We start from the raw sequence: 27,726 nt of genomic DNA, 5'->3' as shown, positions 1-27,726 counted from the left end.
TGATGATTTTAATCATAATTAGCCTTAGTTAGGAAAGTAATTTCTCTTACTTCTTTTCTTTTTAGATTCTGAATTTCACTGGCCCTTTATTTCTACCTCCAGGCTGTTGGAAAATATTTTCTTTGAAACTTGCTGTTAAAGACATTGCCATAAATGTATTCACCCATGTATTTTTGACTACAAACATAGGTGCTGTTTTTGCAATACCTCTTCAGATTTACTCAGCGCCCACCAAGGTATTGTTTACACACTCCATATGTGTTATAACTTTTGTAATAATTGCTATTTCTTCTTATTAGCTTACCTTATGGTGCTTGGATTTTGTTGATGGACTTGACCTCATATTTTCTAAGGCTGTCTAAGAAATTAATGGATATTACCAGGCCAGTCTTAGATGATAAATTGTTTAGTATGGAAATCTATTTGAAAACAGCTTCTCTTTTTCGTAAAGTAATACATGAAGTAATTTTCAAGTGAAAATAAGGCATTACAAACCGATAGATCTCATTTTCACTTATTTCCAAAATGAGCAAGGAATATGTGCTTGCTATAGTAAACACATTTGTGCCATTAGTACATATTTGCAGTGATTTCAAATAACTGTTAAATGCTTTATTTAGACCTCTGGTAAGTGACTCTCAGCTGCTCATAGTCCTTGAATTTCCTAGTGGGCCATAATCTAAAGCCTGAAAGGATTCGCGATTAAGCAAATACTTTCTAAAGTCTTTGTATATTATATTTAATTTAGATCTTACCTTGAACATGTCTCATTTTTTCTTAATGTTTATTTCTTTTCATTTAGTTACTGTTATTGCTTCTTTTTATCCAAGCTCTTCTGTATAATGCTGGGTTCTAATTTTTCACTATGAGACATTCATACAACCATCTTTATGATTTTTCTCACTTATTAGCGTTGGTGTTTCATAGATAGAAGTGCCTCATGTTTTGCTAAAAACTTAAAGATAGGGCGTCTAAAAGTATGCTAAACAAAATGTAAGGTTAATTTTATTAATCCATATTTTGAGCAGGGGAGATTTCTTAGATACTTCCTTTTTCCATCAAGGGCTGCATATGAGAAGAGTGACTGGGAGGGAGCAGGCAGGCTGCAGGAATGTGTGGAAGAGGCGATCTATGCTTTCCCAATTTAGGAAGTGGGACATTCATTTAAATGTCCTGAATAGTTTAGGAGTTACGATGGATTAGAATGCAGTGTTTTACAAACCCTACTGAGAATATCCTGAGACTAATTTAGTCTTTAATTTAGAAGGCAGCTTGGTGTCTGTAGGGCCCTGGGGGGTCACTGTGGGTGTTGATTATTGCCCAGAATCCACTGTAGTGACCCTGCTGTGAGGGACAGTCAGAGCTCTCAACCAAGGAGAAAGAAGGCCAAGAAATCACTTCCTAGTTGTTTGGCTTCTGGTTAAAGGGACGTTCGCAGAGGTGGAGGCCCATGTGTGCTGTGCGTTTGAGTGCATTAGGATTTTTGTGTTTAGTGTTGTGTTTTAAGTTATTCATATATTACTTTTCAATCTAGGAAGGGAGTCTGGGTTTTGAAGTGATAGCACATTGTGGCATGCATTATTTCATGGGAAAATCAAAAGCAGGTAAGTATTCTGCCCTTAGGCTTTCTGTAGACCTCTAGTGTTGGGCGGGGTGGGAAGTAGTGAGGAAGATTCACATTTGTAGATGGAATGATTAGTCCTTTAACATCATTGCATCATATTCTATTCTTTAAGAGCATGATCATTAACCGAATGACTTCCAGAACCATCTGAGGTGCCTGTGTAATTAACACCCCCTTACGTCTTAACCTGCACTTCTGTAAGGGACTTTTTCAAACACGATGTTTGATCATAATAGCAACCTTGTCACCAGGAACAGTTGGACTCTGATTCTTTTATAAAAGGGCCGACTAGAAGTTAGTAAAAAAAAAAAAAAATAATAATTTGGAATTGTCTTTGAAGAGAGTATAAGCATCTTATAGGGAGCACTCGTTGTTGTGTGAGACTGGAGGCCAAGGTGTCGATAGAGAAAGCTGTTCCGAGTTTGCTTCCTGCCTGTTGACTTATTAAAATATATAGCCTAAGGAGAGAGTTCTAGCACAGGAATTTTCTTTGCATGACTCCCACTTCCCCACCCTTGTCTTCTAGCGCAGACAAGGCAGGGCAGACCAGCAGACAGGGACCCGTTTATGAGTGTAAACGCGCGCCTTTAGGCTGAGCCCTGCTTGCAGCCCTCGTTTCTGAGGATTGCCGCCTGTTGGCGCGTTGGCCTTCTGCCCGGTAACCCAGCGCAGAGACGACTAGCACGTACATGACGCAGTTTTTAGCCTTTTAGATTTAAAGCTGTTGAACATGGTCTGAGTATGATTTTTACCTTGTTTCAGGCTGTATTCATGAGCCATGTGTCTTTTATGTTATTACCTTCCCATAATTCGATTTAGTTTTGTTTTATACATGTTCCTTTGATTTGATATCTCATTTGCCATTGAGTTAGAGGGACTTGTAGTAAAGCAATCAGCCGACAGGAGTCACTGATCACTTTACTGTCCTCTGCGTTTGAGAAGTTTTAGCCCTCAACCCTTGGCATTATTTACTAAGTGAATTATGTTTCCTGTGCGTCTAAACAGTAAGTCTGGTCTAACTTGTAGAAAATCCTGACTGGGAAGGGAGCCTTTCTCTGGATCCGTCTACCTGGGATGTGGATTCCGAACTTGCAAATACATTATATGAAAGATGGAAGAAGTTAAAACATGGTGATGTCTGCAAGTATGTTTTCACCTCTCTTTGTTTCTTTTATTCAGCACTGGGGGGACACTTTAACATAATCTTTGTTGACATTTCAATAGTGAATTTTTAATATCCAGCCTTTATTTTGACAAATTTCAAACCTCAGAAGAGTTGAAAAGTATAATATGATGAGTACTCAAATATTCCTAATTTGGACTCACCAGATGTTTACATCTTACCACTTCTGCTGTTTTTTTCTCTCTCCCTACCTGTGTCTATATGCACACATACACACACACTTCGTTTTTGCCGAGTCATTTGAAAGTAAGCTGTGGATACCATGACACTTCAGCCCTTAGTACTTTATTAGGAAAGACTTTTTTTCCTAAGGAACATTCTCCTGCATATACCTTCACTGTCATTACATGCCCAAGAAGCTTAACACTGATGAGGTTATATGAACTAATAAACGTCCAGATTCACATTTCCCTAGTGTGAAAGTGAAAGTGCTAGTTGCTTAGTCGGGCCTGACTCTTTGCGACCCCGTGGACTGTAGCTTGCCAAGTTCCTCAGTCCATGGAATTCTCTACAAGAATACTGGAGTGGACAGCTCTTCCTTTCTCCAAGCGATCTTCCCAACCCAGGGATTGAACCCAGGTCTCCCACGTTGCATGCGTTTAACCATCTGAACCCAGGAAAGCCCCTAGTTGACCCCAAAATATCCATTATAGCTGTCTTTTCCTTTTTGTAAAATCCAGGATGCATTCAAGGAGCATGCATTGTATTTAGTCATCATGGTTCCTTAATTTTCTTTAGTGCCCCCACCTTTCCTCATCTTTAATAGTGTGATGTTTTAAAGCGTCATAGCCAGCTGTCTTAGGGAACATTCAACACTCTGGATTTTTTGGGATTGCTTCTTCAGGTTTACATTCCTGTTAAACATTTTTAAAATTAGTAAGTACTAATTACTTGGTTGCTCTTGTGTGCTTATAATTGCGTCACCTGAGGAGGGACATAAATATCAATTTGTCCCATTATTGACATTGTTTGGTTAAATCATTTGACTCTCTCTATTGTAGACTATGTTTTTCCTTTTGCAATTAATAAATGATATGTGCTATGATAGTTTGAGTCTGTACACATTTCCTGTTCCCTGAGAATGTTTCACTGTAGCATTTTGGCACCCATTGATAATCATTGCCTGAGATCAGTTATTGAATTGATGGCGGCAAAAATGGTGATATTGCTAATTATTTTATTCATTCTACACTCTTGAGCATCACTATGAATTCTTTGGTCATTACCATCATTAGCATCATTATCATTTTTGATGTTGATTTGTCCCAGATTAGGCTGATGGGAGCCCGTTGAGGCGAGCTTTTGGGTCTTTTGTGTGTACCCATCATTCTTTGAGCACTTCCTTGCTTTCTAGTAAGACGGGATGTTCCAAGATCATCTTGTACTTTGTCTCCCCCATACCATGAATAGACTTCCCAGGTGGCTCAGTGGTAAAGAATCTACCTGCAACACAGGAGAGGCAGGTTTGATCCCTGGGTCTGGAAAATCCTCTGGAGGAGGGCATGGCAACCCACTCCAGTATTCTTGCCTGGGAAAACCCATGGACAGGAGCCTGGCAGGCTACAGTCCATGGGGTCACAAAGAGTTGGACGTGATTGAAGTGACTGAGCACACGCATACCCTGAATAAGCCATTTTTTTCCCAAGAGACTCTTGTTCCTTTTAGTTGGAGTGACATTTAGTGATTTCTTTTTTATATGTCAAAATTATTTCCTGTAATTTCTTTCTTTACGAATTTCACAGAAGGACTGTTTTAGGAGTGACTCGGTTTGCCCATTCAAAGAAATCCAAGGAGTCGGAGCCTTTTGCTGTCTTCCTGCCTCGTTTGGTCCCTGAGCCTGGCCTCGTGTTGAACTTCAGTGCCACCGCCCTGAGGAACAGCATGGTGAGGCTCCCACGTCTTCTCATTTCTTCATCTGCAACACCTCGGCTCTTGAGCTTTTACATTAACCAAGTATTTCCACCTTGAGATACTGTTCCAGAATCAAAGTTAGTTGAAATTTAAGTGACACATGTATGCTATTCAGCGCTTTTAGGAGGGAGGTGTCGGAAGAACAAAATAAGGAATAAACTTAGGAACAGACTGAAATGCTTTAAGCAGATGCATGTTATGAAGTCTGTATTCAGCTCAGAATCCACCAGCTAAGACAGTACTCAGCTGTAGCCGCAGAGGAGGTCGTGGCTGACACAGGCTCAGCAGAAGCGGGTGAGTTTGCAGCTCAGAAGGGAGCATCCTCTGTCACTTGCTTGCATCCTCGGCTCCCTTCCTGTGTGCAAGCTTCTCCTGAGCTGATGGCGGAGGAGGGCAGAGCGAAGGCAGTGACAGCAGCCTTGAGGTTTTATCTGGAAAGTCTCCTTACCTGAGAGCCAGGTCACTGTGGTCCTTGTAATAATTTATATTTCCTCAGGTACTCATTGAGCCTCTTAGGGAAGACATCTCAAGACTGCTTTTTTAAAGCATTCTATTTTGAAAAAGTTCACTTAAAGAAGAGTTTCAAAAGCAGTACCAAGAACTCCCAGTTGCCCTTCATGCAGATTCATCTATTTTTAACATTTGCTGTACTTGGCTTGATGTTTCCCCTCTTTCCACACACGTGTTTTTATGAGCTGTGTGAGAGGGTCGGACATGATGCCCCGACTCCACTTCCATGTGAATTTCTTAAGAACTAGACATCTTCTTGCGTATCAGAGTCTAACTATCAAAATCAGAAAATGTAAGCATTAAGCACAACAGTTATGCCTGATCTGCAGTCTCCGTACAAAGGTTTCCACTTATCCCACTCACATGCGTACTTTACAGCATCCAGCCCAGGGCCTGTCCTTGCCTGGCCCGGTGGCCTGCGTCTCCTTCCGTCTTCCGCAGCTCCTACACCTCACGTTGTGCAGCTGTTGTGACGCATGCAGGCTGTTGATTCTCTAGACCGTTCCTGGAATTGCCTAGGTGATGGTTCCTGGTGAGATGCAGGTGATGAGTCTCTGCAGCTGCGTCTTAGGGGTGGTGCTGTCTCCGGAACTGACTCTCCTTCCCACACGTCTAGGTGAAGTACTTCGTGGTGAAGAACCCCTCCTCGTGGCCAGTCTCCCTGCAGCTCCTGCCCGTCTCTTTGTACCCGAAGCCTGAGGCCGCTGCGCGCCTGCTGCACAAATGGTAACGCCCAGCGGGTGAAGACCTCTCACGGGGCGGGGGCGGTTGCTAGGAGGAGTTGAGGGCCTGTCCTGTTAAGACCCGCAACTGTTTAGCGTCCTTTGCATTTCCCCTGGTTCTGTGCATGGATGTACATGGGCTCAGCCTGTGACATCCACCCCTGCCCCTACGTGCAGACCCCATGGCACGTGCCAGTCCCGTGCATCGTGTGGCTCTTCAGTGTTACTGTGTCAAGTTCAGGGCCCAACAGCATTCTTATCAGGGAAGCTTTCCCACCATGATTTTTCACATATACTCCTAAAATTTAGAATTGAAAGCAGTGAGCGCCGGGCAATGCAAGCAGTGAGTTTAGTGGTGGTTTAGTATATTTTAGCCTAGTGTTCTGATAAAAGGTAAGATCAGAATTTGTATCTGTTAATCTTATCTTTGTACAGCAGTCATGGTTTCACTTAGAACATTTCCTCTTCTGGCTTAGTGACACCTCACCCCCCATGTCTCAGCTTCAGCACTGCTGGTGTTTTGGACCCTGACTGTTTGATGAGAGAGGAGATGTGCTCGGTGCTTTGGAGGTTGTTTGGCAGCATCCCTAGCTTCCACCCAGTAGATTCTGATAGGACTTCACCAGCCGGGCAATCAAAAGTGTCTCCAGGTGTGGCCAGAGGGCCGCTGGGAGATAGCGTTGTCCTTGGTTGAGAGTCACCTCCTGTCAGCTTCCACAGCTTTGAACCATTTGGAGGAAAAGAATTGCTTCAGATTGGGAGCTTTTGTCACCAAAGGAGTCTGTACATTCTGTGCTGCCAACACTATTGATTCCATAGTATTCATTGTGCTCTTACAGCGTGCCAGGTGCTGTGTGGGGAGCTGGGCACAGGAATGAGAGGTCAGGGTGAACTGGACATGTGTGAAAACACACACATATGTTCTTTCTTGGTGATCTGAATGCTATTTTAAATTTTTTTTTTTTTTTTCTTTATAGGTTTGGCACCGATATGCAAATGATTAATTTCACAACCAGTGAATTCCAGCTTACCAAAGCTTGCCCTTACCTGGTAGGATGTCATCTTTAAACAGAAAAAAGAATGCTGACAAATTAGACTCATAGCATATGGGCCTCACTGATTTATGTTTCAAGTGTCTTTTCGTAATATATGTGGCTGTCTATTTTTCTATTCTAGCAGTTAAGTATACATAGCAGCTTTTTCTAGTTAACTAATGCAGCAGGAGCCTGGGGTTCATGTGAGCCTGTAAATCATTTTAATTTAATTATTTAGGTTCATGTGAGTGAAGAAATAACAATTGAATCAGACCTCTGTAGAAAACTGTAAAACTTGAGACCCCAGAATTTATAATTCTCTTAAAATTCCTCAGCCCCATCAAATTCTTTTTGGGGTAAGATAAAGTAAAAGCAAACACTTTTTTTTTTTTTAAGTCTTACTAAGCTGGCTTCATGTTTTTAGCAGATAACCCAATTTCTGTGATATTGACCTTACCTATATAAAAGGATTTCTCTGAAATTCTTGCACCTCTGGGCCCTCATGAAGTCTTGCATAAGTACTCTGGAGAGGGAGTAATAAGCATGTCACGTGGCGAGGACGTCGCTTGACTAGAAACTGAGTTTTCACTCATTCCTTCTGTGGGTCCCTGCTGTAGCTGAGTATTTTACTTACGGGTATTCTGTGCTTGGGGTTTCCCTGGTAGCTCAGCTGGTAAAGAATCCACCTGCAATGCAGGAGACCCTGGTTTGATCCCGGGTCTGGAAGATCCCCTGGAGAAGGGCAAAACAACCCACTCCAGTATTCCTGCCTGGAGAATCCCCATGGACAGAGGAGCCTGGCGGGCTACAGTCCTTGGGGTCCCAAAGAGTCGGACATGACTGAGCAACTGAGCAGCACAGCACAGCATTCTGTGCTTGAGGTTAATTAAAAGATGAAGCATCTCCTAAAGAAATACAAACACGTGTAGACATACTTATGCGTATCACTGTATTTTTAATGCACACACATATTTAAATGTCATAGATGTTTTCTTCTTTCTCTGCTCATAACCCTCCAAAGATACACTGTTGGCTCTAGAAACTTGAAAGAGGGAGGCCACAGATAACGTCCAGTGTGAGTTCAAACAGAATGAATCAAAATAAAGTTTTTAATGGATTTTTAGCAGAGACTTATTTGCAGTAAGAGACACGAGCAGTAGTGCTCCTTCCCTTTGTCAGTGGTCCAGGCAGCAGAGTCCTGTGCTGTTGGGCTGGGCCTGCTTTTGGCCCCTCCAACCAGGCAGCTTCCCAGGAGTGCTGGGAGGTATAGCGAGTCCTCTATGCTAACAGATAATTTCGCCCCATGACCATTTAATCATATGTAATTTGAAATTCCAAAAATGATGCCTGTTTCTTTTACACGTTAGTATTCTATTCAGGCTTAAGCAAATGGTGCAACTCACTTGGAAAAGGTCTTTAATCTGTGATTGAAGATTTTCATAGATTATTACATTTTTTATGACAAAGGAGATTATCCCCATTGTTAATTTATTACATTTACAAAAAGCGATATTATCAACGTTCCTTTCTTTAAAAAATTTTAGTTGGAGGATAATTGTTTTACAATGTTGTGTTGGCTTCTGCCATACAACAGTGTGGCTCAGTGATAAGTATACATGTATCCCCTCCCTCCTGAGCAATATCAGTGCTTTTGACACACAAGTTTAACTTAAAGTTTTTAATAGAATCATTTGTCGTTTAAGAAAGGCCTGCATTTTTCTTTTGTTGGTTTGCTTTTAGACGTGTAGCTCCTTTGGTTAAGAGCATGTGGAATTGGACATTCAAAGTTCCAAATCCAGGTACCTCCGTGTGGTCCTGGGTAAATAATTTGGCCTCTCCAAGTCTCCTCTTTCTCACTTATAATGATGTTTGAAAATTTCATAGTTTTACAGAACGCTTAGCATTTTATATACCTAATTGTAGTCCAGTGCCTGGCATATAAGAATTACTTAATAATTAGTGCATTGTTCTTATACTTTTAATACTTAAATTGGCAGCTTTTTTCAGTATTCATATGTGTATAAAGCAGAATTCCTTCATGAAGTTTATAATTTTAAGGAAAATGAATCAAATGGCACTACTGTTTCTTCTTTCAGATAGTATGGGAAATGCCAGTAATAACTGAGGGATAAAACAAATGCAAAAACTAAAAATACAGAAGAGAGATATTAGGCAGATTACATGGTTAGAGCTCTGAAAATTAATAAATTACTTTTAGTGAGAAAGAGCTAGGAAAAAACAATGGAAAGAGGGAAAGTCTATCACAGTAATGAAGAGCTAAATCTTGAATGTTAAAGTTAGAAGGCAATTTATTCAGAGAAAGTTAGAAAACTTGGGGAGAATAAAAGGAGGGTGTGAATAAATAGGTCGTTCTCCTGAATGGAGAGACTAAATGTAATAAAGATGGCTTCTTTTTAAACAATAATGCAGAGAATTTAGGGCTGTCCAGCAGTGGAAAGTGTTCTGGTCGGATCCCTGTAGCATTCAGGCAGAGGCTGGTGGTCTGTTTTCTCGGTGACGTTTTTCATTCAGGTGAGCTTGCTGATAAGGTCTGTAGCCCCAGCTCGCAGCCGATCCAGGAGGCCCAGCCCCTTTCCAGCGTCCACACTGGACTGTCCTGCAGCCTCTGCCTCTGCTTCTCAGCTGGGCTCAGCAACTGTCGATGGGTGTGAACTGTCGTGATGAACAAGTTCCACGGGTTGATTTGGATGGTCAGATCCCCATGTTAAAGGAACAGCAGTCACATTTATGCATTTAATGAGGGTAGAGTCTTGCTCTCCAGAAGTTAATTGCGTTTATTGGTAACTTTCAGGGCGTGCAGTCTGAGGGATCCAGGTTTGGCATCCTCCACTTACATTTGCAGCCTTTGGAAAGGAAAAGGGTTGGTGTAGTGTTCACTCCAGCTGACTACGGAAAAGTCAGCTCCCTCATCCTAATCCGGTAGGTGTGTCTCTGTTGCTTTCTTGTTGACTGACTCTTTCTCTCAAGAAGACATGATCTCTTTAGCTAAAAGAGATTTCCTTAGGCCCCCAGTGATAAGCTGTGTTGCAGGACTGGAAAGGCAGTGGCTGAGGAGAGCAGCTTCCCGAAGCTCCACATTTAATCTCCCTGGGTGTCAGGCTCCTCCCTGGTACAGGCAGAACGTGTGTGCTCCCTTCACATGGTGCCTCATCCACCATCACAGAGGGCAGAACACACACACACACACACAGGAACACACATGCGAACATACACACGAACACACACGCAAACACAAGAACACACACACATGGACACACACACAAACACAAACATACACGGACACACATGCGAACATACACATGAGCACACACGCGAACACACACGGACACACACACGAACACAAACATACATGAACACACACGGACACACAGGAACACATATGATCGAACACACGAACACACAACACACATGAACACACACGTGCACACACACATGAACACAAACACACGAACACACACACGAACACGAACACACACACGAACACACACACAGACATGAACACACACGAACACACACGAACACACACAAACACACATGAACACACACACATGAACACACATGAACACGAGCACACACACAAACACACACACATGAACACATGAACACACACATGTCCGCACTTTTCTGTCCTCAGCTCAGAAGAATAATTGGAGCACTGCTGTATATGTTTTCATTCCTCAGTGTTTGGGTTTATACCAGTCTCATACCTGTCTGTCTTGCTTCTGTACTTCTTGGTAGCACCAGAGGATAATGAAAAAAGTGCTTAGTTGAGCCCACTGGCTCTTTTTACTTGCCAACTGATTTAAGCAGCTAAATGTTTTTCATTCTTAAATTTATTGAGAGTCTTGTTTCAAAAATTTACAGTAAATATAGATTGAACCTCTCTCTGCATTGGTGAGATGTCTAACACAAATTAATTTTTCATTAATGATGTTTAGATATTTTTTGATTTTATGTTTTATTTTGGCCACATCATGCAGCATGGGGGATCTTAGTTCCCTGATCAGGGGTTCAGCCTGTGCCCCACCCCTGCAGTGGAAGCGTGGAGTCCCAACCTTAGTTGTTTTTTGTTTTTTTTTTTTTAATCTCTAGTTTCAGAACAGCTGGCAAAAACTTTCTTATTCTTGACTTTCTTTGATATACTATATGAGTTTATTCTTCTGCAAGTGAATGCTACTAAAAAGAAAGTACACTAAAATAAAGTTCTTAAAAGAGTCTGTTTCGTTAAGCATTTTACCTGATGCTTAGGGCTCCCCTGATAGCTCAGTTGGTAAAGAATTCGCCTGCAACGCAAGTCCCCAGTTTGATTCCTGGGACGGAAAGATCCGCTGAAGAAGGGATAGGCTACCCACTCTGGTGTTCTTGGGCTTCCCTTGTGGCTCAGCTGGTAAAGAATCTGCCTGCAATGCGGAAGACGTGGGTTGATCTCTGGGTTGGGAAGATCCCCTGGAGAAGGGAAAGGCTACGCACTCCAGTATTCTGGCCTGGAGAATTCCATGGACCGTACAGTCCATGGGGTTGCAAGGAGTTGGACACGACTGAGCGACTTTCGCTTTCACTCAACTAATGCTGAGTAGAACCGGTAGCTAATGTTCTAATAAGCATGTTAGTGCTCTGCTGACAGGTGCTTCACTTTAAACTCACTCTCTGTTGATGAACTAAGGTCATGGGAAGTCTAGAGTTAAACTTTACCTTATCCCAGCTTCAGCTATCCCAGGCTTGAAAGTCTCGGCTTTTTATAGTCGCTAATTTATTCTTGGTAGTTTCTGTATTGAGAGACACAGTATTTTTCTGTAAACAACATCAATCATCTAACATCACTTAAAGGCTTTTAAATGGTTCAGTAAAGGCTTTAGTCCTTTAGATGCAGATGGAAAGCTATCTCAGTGTGTTCTGTGTAACTAGGAATGAATTCTCTGTCTGCTTCTACCGTTTACATTAATGATAACTGCCTTTCAGTGCATCATTTAAACATCATTACCACTTCTCCATCCTCAGAATTATGATTTCCGTTAATGAAAAGGTGAAAGCTAATCTGAATTACTGTTTGATTAATAAGAACTTGAGTACATTCTTGCTATTTGAGGGCTGCTATTTTAAATCTTTGGTTCAAAATATAGGGTGGCATTTCATTTCTAGCAATACCCCTAAGGAAGAATTGCTTATAGTCAACAATTACTGTGGAAACTCCTTAATTCACCCTGTAAACAGTTTTATCGATTTGTCTACATTTATTAGTATTTTTCTGTGGCTCCCAGTTTACTCGCCTTTGTCACTTGAATGTCTGATCACCGTCCTGGTGCCTGGTTAGAAAAACGCGGGTTTCCATTCTTGGGTGGAAATTGGAGAGTGATCATGGTCATTTGCTCGTTTTTGCCCAATTGGCTTGCCTTGACTCTGGTGCGTTTAGCAGCTTCTCTGCTCCGAGATGGCTGGAGATGCCATACTATTTAAGTTGATTTTTCTCCAAAACTTTAGAAATGCTTTTTGGCTAATGAGGAATATTTAAATTCAAGGGCGTTGTATGCTGTAACTCTGTTGCGTTGCCTTTTTGTTTGTGTCTGCTCTTCTGTAGGAATAACTTGACTGTTATCGACATGATTGGTGTGGAAGGATTTGGGGCGAGAGAGCTACTGAAAGTGGGTGGAAGACTGCCTGGCACCGGGGGCTCACTGCGGTTTAAGGTGCCCGAGTCCACGCTGATGGACTGCCGGCGACGTGAGTCTGTGCGTCGTCTGTGCACGGCGCTCGGGCCGGGGGCTGGGTGCTGAAGCCAAGGGTGCTCAGGTGGGGGGCTGGGTGCTGAAGCCAAGGGCGCTCGAGCAGGGGGCTGGGTGCTGAAGCCAAGGGCGCTCAGGCAGGGGGGCTGGGTGCTAAAGCCAAGGGCGCTCGGGCAGGGGGGGCTGGGTGCTGAAGCCAAGGGTGCTCAGGTGGGAGGCTGGGTGCTAAAGCCAAGGGCGCTCGGGCAGGGGGCTGGGTGCTGAAGCCAAGGGCGCTCAGGCAGCGGGGCTGGGTGCTGAAGCCAAGAGCCCTTGGGCAGGGGGGCTGGGTGCTGAAGCCAAGGGCGCTTGGGCAGGGGGCTGGGTGCTGAAGCCAAGGGCGCTCAGGCAGGGGGGCTGGGTGCTGAAGCCAAGAGCCCTTGGGCAGGGGGGCTGGGTGCTGAAGCCAAGGGCAAGAGGTGGTTATCAGAGTCTTTAACAGTTTACAGTAATTCGTTGTACAGATGCAAGTAATTCAATCAGGCAGGCATTTGAGCATATGTAGTCTGGTACCACTTGGTTAGGAAACAACAGTTTAAATGTGTAACCCAACTTAAATAATAGATGGTAGTTGGGGGGAGTATAATGTTAAGTTCCCAATAGTGTTAAAATATAAGACCAGTCTTATGAAACTGTTAATTTTGTTATCTGTTACCTAATCATGGAAACTCACACCAAGTGTCGGTGGAGAGGGGCTTAAGGGAGAGCTGCCCAGTAGCACCGCGCACGTTCTGCAGTGACGGAGATGCTCTACGTTTGTGTCGTCCAGTGCGGCAACCACGTGCCACACGTGGGTGATGGGCGCTTAAAACAGAGCTCGTGTGACTGAGAAACTCGGTGTTCAAGTCTATTTAAAGTGGCCATATGTGTCCAGTGGCAACTATATCAGGCTATGCAGATTTAGAAATTTATTTAAGTGTTCCATTAGAAATTTCTAAATTTTGCATGTATTTAAATGCTTCTAAAGTACTTAAATTAGTTTTAAGAACTTCCTCAGGAACTGAGACAAAAGTCAAACTGTAGATATAAAATGTTTTTGATAAATTCTGTCTTGTTTTCCTACTACTATTTTTAATTTTAGGACACACTGAAAGTATTTTAGAGTAACAGTGTATTTCCCATGGAGAAAACTGGTAAAACCTTTGGATAACTTGTAGAACTATTTTAGTGCCTGATTGGATTTTTTTAATAAGAAAACTGCCAAATGAGCACTGTCTGAAAAGATTAGCCATTTTGCATTCAAAATCTTCATCAGTGTTCTTTAAATCATTCCTTCACTTACTCATTGAATAGTTTAGAGTTGACCTTAAAAGCTAGAATTAAGGAAGAATATAAAAACTGTGGAACCAGATAAAATGTTAGTCCTAATATGGAATAGATTGTAGATTATGGATATATAGGAATATTTTACAAACTGATACTTCCTCCCTTTTTAAATGCCCAGTATGAAATGTGCTCTCACTTATTTACAAAGATTTTGCTGCTTCCTGCCCTTCACGTAATGAGAGTTTTAACCATATTTCTCATGTCTGTGGTGTGTTTACGCAGAAGCGCACACACCCTCCTGACTGGCCCTGTTGGGTTTGAAAGGATCCTGGGTGCCTGTTAGCTCTTGGTAAATCCAAACTAGGAGGCTTCTGAGAAGAATGAAATCTTCTACCTTCACCTTTAATAAGTAAAAGAACAAAGAAGAGGTTTTGGTTACTTTTGGTACCTAGGCAGGTCACTTAACTTAAGAAAAATCTTAATGAGTTAAGTATTTTTATCATATCTTGGTAATATAGCAGCATCTAGAACTGTTCTAGAAATTAGTTAGGAATCATGCTTTGAGGTTATATTGAATTTTTCTGCATTTTAGTCATGTAGATCATGCTTTGTTAATTCTGTAAATGTTGATTCAGTAAATTATTTTAAAATAAATTTTGCAGTTCATCTGTACTAAAATCTCCATTTTCATCCTCCCTAGAACTGAAAGACAGCAAGCAAATTTTATCAATTACGAAGAACTTTAAGGTTGAGAATATTGGACCACTTCCTATAACTGTGACATCTCTGAAAATTAATGGGTATAACTGCCAAGGTTATGGATTCGAAGTGCTGGACTGTCATCAGTTTTCCTTGGGTCCCAACACGTCCCGCGACATCAGCATCGTGTAAGCACTGGGTTTCGACTTCAGTTCGGGGGTGCATTCACTATACTGTGGGGAAAACCTTTGTCACTGGTAAGATTGTCTTAAGTTGTTTTCATGTAAACAATTGTCTTGTAGAGGTAAAAATTCTGCTGTCATTAGGATTATTTTGTTTTGTGCCTAAAGTGAAAACCATCAGAAGTTCATAACGATGCCTCTTGTCGTCAGGTTTACTCCGGACTTCACGTCTTCCTGGGTCATCCGCGAGCTGACTCTGGTCACAGCGGCAGACCTGGAGTTCCGCTTCACTCTCAACGTGACCCTGCCTCATCACCTGCTGCCGCTGTGTGCGGACGTGGTCCCGGGACCCAGCTGGGAGGAGTCGTTTTGGAGGCTCACTGTCTTCTTCGTTAGGTAGGCCACCCCTGCTCCACTGCGCCTCCTCACCAAAGGAGACGCCATCCAGCCGAGCTGCAGGGAATGTATGTGGCCTGGCAGAATCGAAGCATAGGGATTGAGTGGATTACGTTGCTTTGAGAACCCTGACAGTCATGAAGTAGGCGAAGTGGTTCCCGGTGAGCTTTAAGAGAACAGAGAACTAAGTGTAGGAGAGCTCGAGGATCTGAGAGTGTAACAGACAGTTGCACTCCAAGTATGTTCATTGGCAGTCCCGGGGAAGATATAGATGTTGTATATAACATTTAAGATATATGAACATCACCTATGGTATATGGTGTTATTAGCTTAGGGCAATGGCAGTTTGAGATTACAAGACTAGAATGAGTCTTTCGGATGTGATTTTTATCCTGGAAAAATCTATAAAAATTGAATTGAAATGTCAGAATGATAACTGTTCACCTGTTTAGAAATTTTGCTTTTTGAAATTGTGAGACATCAGAAATTTTAATGTCGTACGTCTTACAGAATCTGAGTAGTGTCTCTTTAGATGTCTGCCACCACTCATTCCCTTCTTGTAGAGCTTGTCTTTTTAATGCTACTCAGAACCAGGCAGGAATGAACGTGTTGTTTTTGTCCTCAGTCTGTCCCTGCTGGGTGTGATTTTAATAGCCTTCCAGCAAGCACAGTACATTCTCATGGAGTTCATGAAAACGAGACAGAGACAAAACGCCAGCTCCTCTTCGCAGCAAAGCACTGCTCCAGTGGATGTACTCAGCCCTCATCCTCACAAGTAAGGGTTCTTGTCGTGGGGTGGGGGAGATGGTGGCAGGTCTCGCTTTTGATATTACTTCTGATTTTATGCTAAGGTGATACACCTTTAGAGTCTGTACAGTTCTCCTCAAGTCCTTGTGTGGCAGCTAAGCCGTCCCTTCTGGGATATGCTAGACTTCATGTAAGGGCTCAGTTTGTACCTTGTGGAGCTTGAATGAAAGGTGAGAAGCCCTTAGTACACCCCGCCCCCACCATACTGACTGCGCCGTCTTTCTCCTGCAGTTGGAGAGGAGAGGTTTGTTCAGCTTGCCTTCATGTTAAATGTTTTTCTTCTTAAATTCAGAAGCAACTGCAAGAACTTTCTCGATGCCTACGCCCCCTCCGACAAAGGCCGAGGGAAGAGCTGCCTTCCAGTCAGCAGCCCGCAGAGCAGGACCCAGAATGCGACGAAGAGGAGCCCGGCCACCTGCGGCCATTCCCAGAAGAAGCACAAGTGCTCAGTGTACTACGGGCGGCACAGAGGCGCGGCCGTGGCGAGCAGCGCCGGCGCCCCCTCGGAGGACAGGCCAGCCCCGGCCAAGGCGGGCGGGTGCCCTGCAGGGGCGGGCGAGGCCTGGGTGGGCCTCAGGTGCACCGGGGGCCTGAGCGCCAACCTGCAGAAGAGCTTAGCGCTCCCCAGGAGCTTCCTGGGTAAAGACGAAAACACCCTGAAAAGCGCAGTTGCTGCCAGTAGCCCTTCTTCCGAGTGCCACGTGAAGGAGGGAGCACAGACGTGTGTGTTTCCTAAGGAAACGGACTTTCAGGTTTCAGAAAGCGTAGCTGAGCTCAAGGAGCAAGAGGTCTGTCCCATGAAGACCCCCAAGAAACTACCTGAAAATCATTTGCCGAGAAGTTCACCTCAGTGCCAGTCAGACTTGCCAGACATTTCCAGGAAAAATAACGGTAATCTTTTCCTCCTCCTCCTCGGTGTTTCTTCTCTCTGTCTGTCTCCAGTGCGTTCTTGGTGCAGTTCATTTCCCCCTGTGACTTTAGTTTGAATTGTGGCTGTTGAATTTTTAGTTCATGCCTTAAGTTTTATTGGTGCAGGTGTAAATACTGAAATACTGTTTGCTCGATGGAAAGTGTAGGGTGGGACACCAAGTTTTTAGAGCTTTGTGGTTAAGTTTACTTTTCTAGTACATTCGTTGGGATGATGCAGGTGCCATGTTTTATTGTTGGACACCTATTCCTAAGTATCTTTTGTCTTGGCCTTTCAGACTGTTTGCAAAGCTCAGTCAACCTATGCTTCTGATAGAATGAAACTTGCCAACTTCCTGGGCTTAACAGCTGCCCCCATAGCATGCTGCTCATCCTTGGTTCTCTACTTGTGCGCTTGTTTTTGTGTATCCATCTTGACCATTTTAATAAGCACATTTCTGTTCCCTTCAGCAGTCGGATTTTTGACACTTTTTAATCTTGAAGAATTCGTTACCTCCGATCTTACTTGAAACAGCAGAATATAAATAACTTCGTATTTTTCACTCCTTGATATTATAGAGGAAGTCATATATTGGGTGATGCTGACGAGCTTTATGCATTTAACGGGGACAAAAACTCCAAGCTGAATTTTAAATGTTCCCTCAAAGGACATTTCTAATTTGAAAGGAAGCCGGGGTGCTCTGAGGAGGACATGGTTTGGGCCACTTGTCCGCCCTGCTGGCATTGGCTCCGTGCAGCAGTGTCTGCTTGAGGACTCCTGTCCCTGTGGCCTCTCCCGGCATGCGAGGGCGCCCTCGAATGACGCGCTCAACCACATCTTCATCAAGGCACAGCGTTGCTTGTCTGAGGGTGCCGATGGTGGGGCTGTGGGTGCCTGTTCTTCCATTTCTGTCCCAGATGTTCTCTGCAGCTCAGACTACAAAACTCTTGTGAAAAGGGTGAAATTTTGGAGTGAGTCTAGCTGAGTATTTCTCATTTCATGCATCACATAGGCCTGAGAACAACAGTATTTGACATAGACTGACTTTACACAAACTTAAAATCAGACTTGTTTGAAGGAATTGTCGCGCCACAAGTGCGTCTTCTGTGGTCTGTTGCATCTGTCGGACGTCTGTGTAAACGTGCCTGCTGTGTGCAAGGGCTTGGTCTTGCAGGTGGATGGATGGACCTTCTGCTGCGTCAGAGCACTTTGAAGGGTGTGGACCTTCAAATGAGAAATTGCCGGGAGGGTCAGAGGATTCAGACCCATGCTCCTGGATCCTTGTCTACTTCTTGCTGTTCAGTTCCTGTAATAGAGCCTAGATGACCATGTAATATCTAATAGCACTCAGGAAGAGTGAATAAATTAAATAGAGGAGCCCACAAACATAGAATTTGCTTTTGTATCCTTATAGATTGTAGATGGTTACTCCCCGCCGTCCCCAAACCTTCCTGCCCTGTGCAAATGACTGGTATGTTTAGGATGCTTTAAATGGAAACAAATCTCTCACTTCAAGAATTTTTTAGAAACTGTTCTTTGGCTGACTTGTCAGCCTGTTAAGCAGTGTCGGGGTGATTGTGGGTCAGATCAGAGCAGGGTTGATCAAAGATCTATGGCTTTTCACCATGTTTGAGGTGCTAATTCACAGGCCTGTATTTCTCCCCAGAATTAATCTGTCAGCAAGAGGCTCCTCACAGGGAAACCCATTCACTGACATGTATTTGGTTCTGTCTTCTCTTTACATCACTATTGTAGGAAAATATCAAAGAGGTTAATAAGGAAACAAATGGCCCACCATTAATTTGTGATTTAAGCATTTTAAAGAATTGAGAATTTTAAAAGTAAGAACGGACTGAGAAATCTAGGGCAAGAAAATTGTAGTTTAAAGATAGGATTGGGGTTTATGGTAATCCTGAGGGTTCAGGGTTCTCTTGTCAGATATTAAAGGATGGCATTGTGATAAGCTGGCAGATGGTGACAGGCGGGGAGTCGTCATGTATAAAGAATGCTGAAGAATGAGAAAACCAGAAGTGTTAGACCCTTCTGAGTTTTCACTTCCAACTTGGGAGCATCAATTTTTTTTCTATCTTGAAAAGGATTTCACTTTGTGTTTCCGTCTTAAGATCCTTTCTAGAATCTGAAGAACATAGCTTCAGTCTTGTGAGCTGAACTCAGCCCCCCAGGAGCCTCTTGGGAACGGAGGTACCACTCCGCTGAAACCAGTCAGCATCTGGGCCGTGTTTTCCTCCCAAAGCGCCCAGACGCTCATAGAAACACGCCTAGTGACAAGACGGCCTTTGGGAAGAGGGTCTGGGGAGGCGGCCTGTTTGCCGAGAGCACCGAAAGTGGGGTCCTGAGCCCGGTGGGACTCCGGAGCGCCTGAGCGCTGTGCCTTCTCACTCTGAGGCAGTGCTTTTTCTGAGCGTAGCCTGCTGTATGAGAATAGTCTTCTGAGCTGTGTGTGAATGGCTACGTGTTCACCATTATTCTGGAGAAACTGTTTTCTGAGTAACAGAAAATGTGTCATCCCTTTCATGCTCTTTCTTCTGCTTCCTTCTGAGAGGCCTGTAGTAAATAATAAATTAAAATTCGTGATAGACGTGCAGTCTGCCGACAGATTCCTCAGGGCTCTGTTTGACACACTTGTCTACGGCCATCAACCTGTCAAACAGCTGTGAAACAGTGACACCCTCGAAGTGTGTGTTACATGGTCCAGAGTCTCTTGACAGTCTGACAGGAGCAGGGCTTTATGTGTAGTGTAAATAAGTGATCTTTTGAAATACATCTCTTTTCAAATGTTTGTAACTATTATTTTTTCATTATATGATCAAAATAATGTAGATTTAAAGCTGGGGACCAATTGCTCCTGGCCTCAGCATGATGAAAGAGGAATATTTGGCAAATTTTTTGTTGTCTCTGCTTGTAATAATGTAAGGGATAATGAACTTTTAAATTTAATACCCTAAAGCCTTGAAATTAACAGTGCTTGGAAGTCTTTAATGAATTGGACAGATACCTACAAAATTTCTGAAATACCAGTATTTTCAGAAATTAAAAAAAATAATTTCATTTATTTAAATACTTACAGATACCAAGAACTAGAAATGAAAATCTAGTGGTTTACTCAAAATACAGCATACAACTAGATTTGATACAGCTCAGAAAAAGCACTGCCTCAGAGTGAGAAGGCGCAACGCTCAGGCACTCCGGAGTCCCACCGGGCTCAGGACCCCACTTTCGGTGCTCTCGGCAAACAGGCCGCCTCCCCAGACCCTCTTCCCAAAGGCTGTCTTGTCACTAGGCGTGTTTCTAAGAACGTCTGGGCGCTCTGGGAGGAACGGCGAGAACACGGCCCGGATGCTGACTGGTTTCAGCGGAGTGGTACCTCCGTTCCCAAGAGGCTCCTGGGGGGCTGAGTTCAGCTCACGAGACTGAAGTTATGTTCTTCGTAGCTTCAAAACTCTGAGCAGGATTCTGGCCCATTCCTTGTTTCTATTCTTCGATTGTTTTTTATTTTTTATCTTCCTTTTTATCTTCTTTTGTTCTTTATCTCTGTGGCTCAGACATTCCTGCTGTGGCAGAAGAGCGTGTGAGCCCGTGAGCCCGCACACTCAGTAGCATGCCCGGGGGTGGCTCCATTTTTAGAGCCAAGTATATGCTCACGGTTATTTCTGAATTCTTGAGTATTGCCATGTTCGAGTTTCTGGAAGACCAAATTTGAATTCGTTTTATTATTGGTCCTGATACACTCCAAAGGGTCACAAAGAGTCAGACACAACTGAAGTGACTTAACCCGCCTGATTCTTAACCCCTGCAGTAGGCATTAGCAGTTTTCTGAGTCTGTGCTTTATCCCTTTAAGGCTAGTTTAGTGTTAGATATTAAGTTTGGATCCTTTCTAAGAAACTTTGATGTCTGATACTTTTAGTACTGTTCTTGGCCTGAAGAAAACTTGAGGAAAATAATTTTCTCGTGAATTAAGGTTCTAGGAAATTCATGGCACATTTTTAGAGAATAACTGTATTCTGGTCACATGGATGGCTTCAGGAACCCAAAGTGATGTCTTTGTGACATTATTTTCTGTTTCGACCCTGTCTCCCCTGCTCTTGGCTCTTTCTCAACTCCTTCGTGGTGCTAGATATTTTTTTTAAATTAATTCTAATTCGAGGCTAGTTACTTTACAGTATCGTGGTGGTTTTTTCCACACATCGACGTGAATTGGCCACGGGTATACATGTGTCCCCCAATCCTGAACCCCGCCTCCCACCTACCTCCCCACCCCATCCCTCTGGGTTGTCCCAGAGGTGCTGGATATTTCACCAGTGGGTGTCTCACACCTGATCTGTGTTGCAGAGGATTTCATGTTCCCCGCATGTTTATAGCTACATAATATTTACATAACTTTCCATTAACAAAATAAAAGAGCACTTACCTTGTAAGTGTTACTGATACAGTGGGTGCCTCTTGCCTTGAGTCAGCCTGATGTGCAGCTTCAAGGTTGCAGAATCTGGAGGGCATTTGACTGCTCTCCTTGTCTGTGTTGAGGGCCTCGTGCTGCCCCGGGCCCCTCAGCGAGCAGATGACAGCCTGTAGCCTGCTCGGCTGCAGTGTGTTTGCAGGCAGGCATCTACACTTCCCCAGGTGGCCAGGGTGTTATGAGGGACTCTTCTTTAAAGAAGAAAGGGGAAGGTATGAAATCCTTTCTGACTCATATTAGTGTCTTGAGGCCAGTTATCATGGGGCTGAGGTTGATTTACCTTATTTTGAAGTCAAGGATAGAAGAAGAAACACACTTAGGAATGAAGTTACTTGGAAGAACAACGGAGAGATCACATTTTCAGATGGCGGGTTTGATCCCTGAGTCGGGAAGATCTCCTGGAGAAGGAAATGGCAACCCACTCCAGTATTCTTGCCTGGAAAATCCCATGGGCGGAGGAGCCTGGTAGGCTGTAGTCCATGGGGTCGCAAAGAGTCGGACACGACTGAGCGACTTCACTTTCCTGCTGATGCCGACCTTGCCTCGTGAGTGGCTCGAGCCCAATTCTCACCCGAGGGTGCTGTTCCCCTGGCAGAAGGGCATCTCCTGCAGGAAGACACCCTGTCCTCCCGTCGTTCGTGTGTCTGTCCATGATGACCCTTAATATTTTTGTCTTTTCTGGTTGCACCTTTTTAACAGTCACTCAGGGCAGGTGGATAAGGTGTGTTTCATTTCATATTTAAGAAAACTGTAGCTCAGAAAGTTCAAGAGACTTACTTCTGATCATAAAACTGCTGCTGCTGCTGCCAAGTCACTTCAGTCATGTCCGACTCTGTGCGACCCCATAGACGGCAGCCCACTAGGCTCCTCTGTCCCTGGGATTCTCCAGGCAAGAACACTGGAGTGGGTCGCCATCTCCTTCTGCAATGCATGAAACTGAAAAGTGAAAGTGAAGTTGCTCAGTCGTGTCCGACTCCTAGCGACCCTATGGACTGCAGCCCACCAGGCTCCTCCGTCCATGGGATTTTCTAGGCAAGAGTACTGGAGTGGGGTGCCATTGCCTTTTCCATCATAAAACTGATCAGTGTCTGAATCACGTCCATAACCCAGGAGTTTACCTCCTCCTCCAGCTTAAAAAAAAATTGCATGTTAGATCCTGGTCGAGGAACTAAGATCCCACAAGCCACATGATGCAGCCAGAAAAAAGCTTTGGTAAAATAAAAAAGCTGAAAGTTACCATTTTAAATTATGAAGCTCAGTGACATGAAGTCCATTCACATCATTGTACAGCCGTCACTGGAAACCATTGGTTTCCAGGGCTTTTTTATCCTCCCAATAAAGCCATCAAGCAGTGACCACTGACCTCTGTCCCCTCCAGTCCCACAGCCACCATTCTCCTTCTTATCTCATGAATTTGACATCTCTAGGTCCCTCAGACAAGTAGGATCACACAGTATTTGTCCTGTGACTGGCTTATTTCACTCAGTACAGTGTCTTCCCTGGTGGCTCAGATGGTGAAGAATCTGCCTGCAATGCAGGAGACCCAGGTTTGATTCCTGGGTCATGAAGATCCCCTGGAGAAGGAAATGGCAACCCACTCTAGTATTCTTGCCTGGAAAATTCCATGGACAGAGGAGCCTCATGGGCTACAGTCCATGGGATTGCAAAGAGTCAGCCACGGCTGAGTGACCAACACTTTGACTTGATGATGTCTTCAGTGTTCCCATGTTGTGTCGTATGCTGGAACTTCATTCCTTTTTCCCCTTTCTTAACCGTTTTTGTTTGTATGTTCAGCAGTGCTGATTATATTCGTATTGTAGTGTGATGAATCATCCTGTTTAAAGCTAATGGTGTTCCATGCTATTTACCACATTATCTTTATCCATCCATTTGTCTGTGCTCAAATTTGGGTGGTTTCTACCTTTGCGCTTTTATGAATAATGCTGCAGTGAGTAGTGGTGTGTCCCTCCTCTTTCTTCCCATGACCTCTCTTAATGACTGTTTGGAGAACTCGATATAAGTGCATTTTCACCTGTAAACGAGGTAAATTTTTAGAGCGTTCATTGTGGATGTCAAAAACAGCCCTTAAGTCTAAGCCTCATTAAATCAAATGAGATTGCGTGGTGTAGGAATGAAATTTAACTTTGGGGAATGTGAATGGAAATAATTAGCTAGAAATTGAATCATTTTTATTTATTCAAGGGAATAACCAGCAAGTGCCTGTCAAGAATGAAGTAGACAATTGTGAAACTTTGAAAAAGGTTGACACAAAGTCTTCTTCTGAGAAGAAGATTCACAAAGCGGCTAAAGAAGACGGATGTTTTGAGAAACAGGACATACCTTCAGTCGAGGTCTGTATCCATTTTTTTCTTGCCTTTTAGAACAAAACCCAGTTTTAGGGCTTTAAGTTGCAAATATCTGTGTAATAACTCTACATTTGTATTTCATACTTTTTCATACTTTTCAAAGAGGATTGTTATATATTTTGACTTCACATGGATAATTGGTGAGGTTGATGTGTTCAGAAAATTTATCTTCTAATTCTGTAGGATATACTAAAATAATTTTTGATGACATCAGATAGCTTTTATTTGCAAGAGAAGCTGTTCTTAAGCAAAATGGGTTAACTCCTGGGTAAAATTGGTAGAGTAGAACCAGGTCACATATATCTTCTCTCTAACTGTTACCCAACATCCTTTTTAAGGGCAGAGTCTTGGTGATTAGAAGCATAAGCCAGTGTCCCACAGGAGAGGGATGTCCGTCTAGCTTCAGTGTGTGGGCCCTGGCAGGATAGACTCCCAGGAGAGAGAGCAAAGCTTGGGTACTGTCCCACCGTGTAGACCACAGCAAAGTGTCTAAAAAGCAGAACCCAGCCTTGGATCTGATAGGAACCAAAGTTCCCAGATAAAGGTGGGAAAGGGATTTAGGAGGATTTACCTGCTTTACCTCAGAACAGAGCTGTCTATGTATTAGCACAGGCACAGTGGGAAAAATAGAATTGCAACTCTGCAGATATACTGTAGGAAAAGTGAAGAAAAGGAACAGAAAGTACCAGAAATAGACCAAGGTTCCAATCCAGAAAACCTATCCAGAGACATGAAGGGAACTTTGAGAACACCTCACACAGTAGACTGAATTCAGTAAAACATAAGCTCTTAAAGGCAAATTAATAGGTGAGGATGTAGTTGGAAGAGGTGTATGGCAGTGGCTGAAAATTACTTATTGAGCCGAAGGAAAGGCTTAGAGATAACCAGAGTGAATGTGGAGGAAACATCTTAAGAGACTGAAGATTTTAGGGAAAAGATGATAATAGATAGGGGGAAGTGAAGTGAAGTGAAGTCGCTCAGTCGTGTCCGACTCTTTGCGACCCAGTGGACTGTAGCCTGCCAGGCTCCTCCCTCCATGGGATTCTCCCGGCAAGAATACTAGAGTGGGGTGCCATTTCCTTCTCCAGGGGATCTTCCCGACCCAGGGATTGAACCTGGGTCTCCTGCATTCCAGGCAGACGCTTTAACTGCTGAGCCACCAGGGGGACAAAGACAAAAACAGTCCAATGTAAAAGAACGATTGTCTCAGTAAGTGACCCAACAATGGATCAGAAAAGTATTCAGCGATGTGATAGAAGGAAAGTTTCCCAATGTGATGGTAAAACCGAATTTAAAGACTCAGAGACACTGTCTGTACACCAGAAATGCTGATCCGTGATAATAAACGTAGGCACATCCTGGTTAAGGTGTTGGACTTAAAGCTTAAAGAATTGTGCAGAGAAGACGGGAAATAAATATACATAAGTCTATGGCCGATTCATGTTGATATATGGCAGAAACCAATACAGTATTGTAAAGCAATCATTATCTGATTAAAAATAAAAAATTTTAAAGAAAAGGCAGGAAAAATCAAACACACACCTAGGTTTGCCTCTGACTTTGTAGAAGCATCTAACATCTGAGAGCAGAAGTGCTCTCTCCTTGAGACTGTGAAAATGTGAACAGGAACGTTATGTCCAGGGAAGCTTGCACTCAGGCTCAAAGGCAGTAAACATACATCTGTAAACGCAAATGAACTTGGCAGCCTTGCTTGAAAAACGAAGTTAGTGAAATTTAGGCACCCAAGATAAAAATAAAGATAGACTCAGGATCGAGGAAGCAGTGTTAAAGATCTTTTGAGGTTTCTTCCTATTTTATATCCAGAACTAAGGCTGAACAGTTGTCAATTATGGTTGCAGAACAGAATTCAAATATTAAAACTTTAATGAAGCAGAAATAGAAATAAAATCAGCAAAAACAGGAGGTGGGATTGAAAGATGAGTGTAAAGTAAGTTTTAATTTTCTCTTTCTTGGTAGCGAGCCAATTTTGTACAAAACTGAAGCATGTAGTTTGAAAGGGTGAGAACCTACAAAATGTGCTTCACCGTCTTCCTCTTAGCCTTAGAGACATCCTTGGGGAATTAATGCCTCACGTGGAAAAGAAACATGTATTGAAAGTTGCATTCCTTTGGTTCTACTTGATTTTCTTCTGTTAGGTTCAAATAAAATTGAGCCTTAAGTTTTTATTTAAAACCAATACAATATGGTAAAGTAATTAGCCTCCAATTAAAATAAATTAAAAAATAAAATAAAATCACGAAAAAAAAAAAAAACAAAAATGCATGGTGTTAGTTTTCTAAATTACTCCCATCATCTGTCCTGCCACCCTTATGTACCTATAGGTTTTGAAAAGTCATGTTAAAAAATAAGGTTTGCTAAATAATCAATGGGAGAACTGGGTTATTTCTCAGTGGTGGGATTTTGCATGATTTCTTTTTTTCCTTTTTTATACTATTCTGTTTTTGTTTAAACTCTATAAAAAGCATGAATTTTTCACTGAAGTAAATGAGTGTGATACCATATAAGAAAATCACAGACATTCCAAGCCAGAAATTTGTGGTCTGTCGAGAAAGACAAGCTATTTCCATGTAGTCAAGTGCTCAGGTCAGCGCGTTGTCACAGGGGTTTCAGAGGTGGGAACATCGGCTTAGCCTGCAGGGCCGTGGAAGCCCCGAGCAGTAAGGAGCTTGTGCAGGGGGTGTTCGGAGAGCCTGGGGAGGGCAGATGGGCACCCGGCACACGGGACCCTGAAGCGCGGTCGGGAGCCACAGCGAGGGAATTGTCTGACCGAGAAGCAGCTCAATCAGGAGGGGAAGTGGGGGAGGCAGAGTCAGAGTCCAGCCAGCTTGCCAAGGCCTTTCAGGCCGACTCAAAGTGTAGATTTTAGTCCCTGAATCTCAGTTGGATACAATGAAGTAAGTGAGCACAGGCCCTGAGAAGGGATGCTTGCCTGCTCAGGAATTCCAGGATCAAATTTTTAAAAGCACTCTGGCCCAAACAAAAAGTCTCTTTAGAGGATTTGGCCTGTGGGTGGCCCGTTTGGGGACCCTGCTGCAAATCATGAGAGCTGTTGAAGGGTTCTGCCCTGGGCAGGGTCGGGGGCTGGTGAGGCAGGATGACAAACGGAAAACAACCTGCAGGCTGCCGTCTTCGTGAAGGTCGTGATTGAGGATCTTTAAATTCAGTTCCATAAAGGTGGCGAAGTGCCTGTGATGAAGAGCCAGTGTGGTGGTTTAGCACGTGCTCGAATGAATGTGTGAATAGGGTATTTCTGCAGGACCAGTCTGGGTGCTTTGGAGGCTGGGTTGGGGGTGGCAGGGATGGGTGCCGGCTCTCTTCTCACCAGGACGCTGTTCCTCGGCTGGGCGGTGTGATGTAATCAAGGCCGGGCTTGTCAGGAGTGGGTGTACAGGATGGGACAGTGTAGGAGAGAGACCTCAGGACTTCTGAGGACCTCAGTGCTTAAAGGAGAGGAGCCATTTGCAAAAATAGGTCCAGGGTTTGAAGTCTGGGGAACTAGAATTTGGGGAATCGGGACTTCCCCAGTGATGCGTTCCTGTTCATTTCAGGGCAGTGTTGCCTAGTGGTTAAGCGGCATGGTTTTTTGTTTTTGTTTTTTTGCAGCTGATGTGAATCCAGCCCCTCTTACTCCTTAGTGTTGGGTGAGTTACTCAACATCAGTTTCCTCATGTGAAACATGAGAGTAGTGATGGTGTTCCTACCTCTTAGGGTCTCGAGGATTAGAGGAGTGACTGTGATAAGTGCTTGGGACGGCAGCCCTTGGGAAGCACTGCCCAGTAGTTAGAATCAAGGAGGTGACAGGTGTGACCATGATCACTGCCAACAGAGGGGAGGCCAGACGGG

The 27,726-nt window shown here is 43.5% G+C and overlaps 1 protein-coding gene across 6 annotated transcripts in view; it reads left to right on the top strand.

The window, feature by feature from the left end:
* Nucleotides 1–27,726, top strand: part of TMEM131L (transmembrane 131 like) — a 173,976-nt gene that overhangs the window by 124,501 nt on the left and 21,749 nt on the right. For all 6 annotated transcript variants that reach the window (XM_061383936.1, XM_061383941.1, XM_061383938.1 and 3 more), the window contains 13 exons: nucleotides 66–236; nucleotides 1,535–1,604; nucleotides 2,651–2,768; nucleotides 4,550–4,691; nucleotides 5,845–5,954; nucleotides 6,928–7,000; nucleotides 9,797–9,924; nucleotides 12,581–12,723; nucleotides 14,731–14,917; nucleotides 15,122–15,307; nucleotides 15,933–16,082; nucleotides 16,407–17,005; nucleotides 23,699–23,847. In XM_061383936.1, coding sequence (XP_061239920.1) covers nucleotides 66–236; nucleotides 1,535–1,604; nucleotides 2,651–2,768; nucleotides 4,550–4,691; nucleotides 5,845–5,954; nucleotides 6,928–7,000; nucleotides 9,797–9,924; nucleotides 12,581–12,723; nucleotides 14,731–14,917; nucleotides 15,122–15,307; nucleotides 15,933–16,082; nucleotides 16,407–17,005; nucleotides 23,699–23,847 — 2,226 coding nt within the window. The remainder of the gene's footprint in view (nucleotides 1–65; nucleotides 237–1,534; nucleotides 1,605–2,650; nucleotides 2,769–4,549; nucleotides 4,692–5,844; nucleotides 5,955–6,927; nucleotides 7,001–9,796; nucleotides 9,925–12,580; nucleotides 12,724–14,730; nucleotides 14,918–15,121; nucleotides 15,308–15,932; nucleotides 16,083–16,406; nucleotides 17,006–23,698; nucleotides 23,848–27,726) is intronic.

Source organism: Bos javanicus, chromosome 17, assembly GCF_032452875.1.
Source record: "Bos javanicus breed banteng chromosome 17, ARS-OSU_banteng_1.0, whole genome shotgun sequence".
NCBI lineage: Eukaryota > Metazoa > Chordata > Mammalia > Artiodactyla > Bovidae > Bos > Bos javanicus.
Note: the sequence above shows the minus strand (reverse complement) of the source record. Positions and strands in the feature narration are given on the sequence as shown.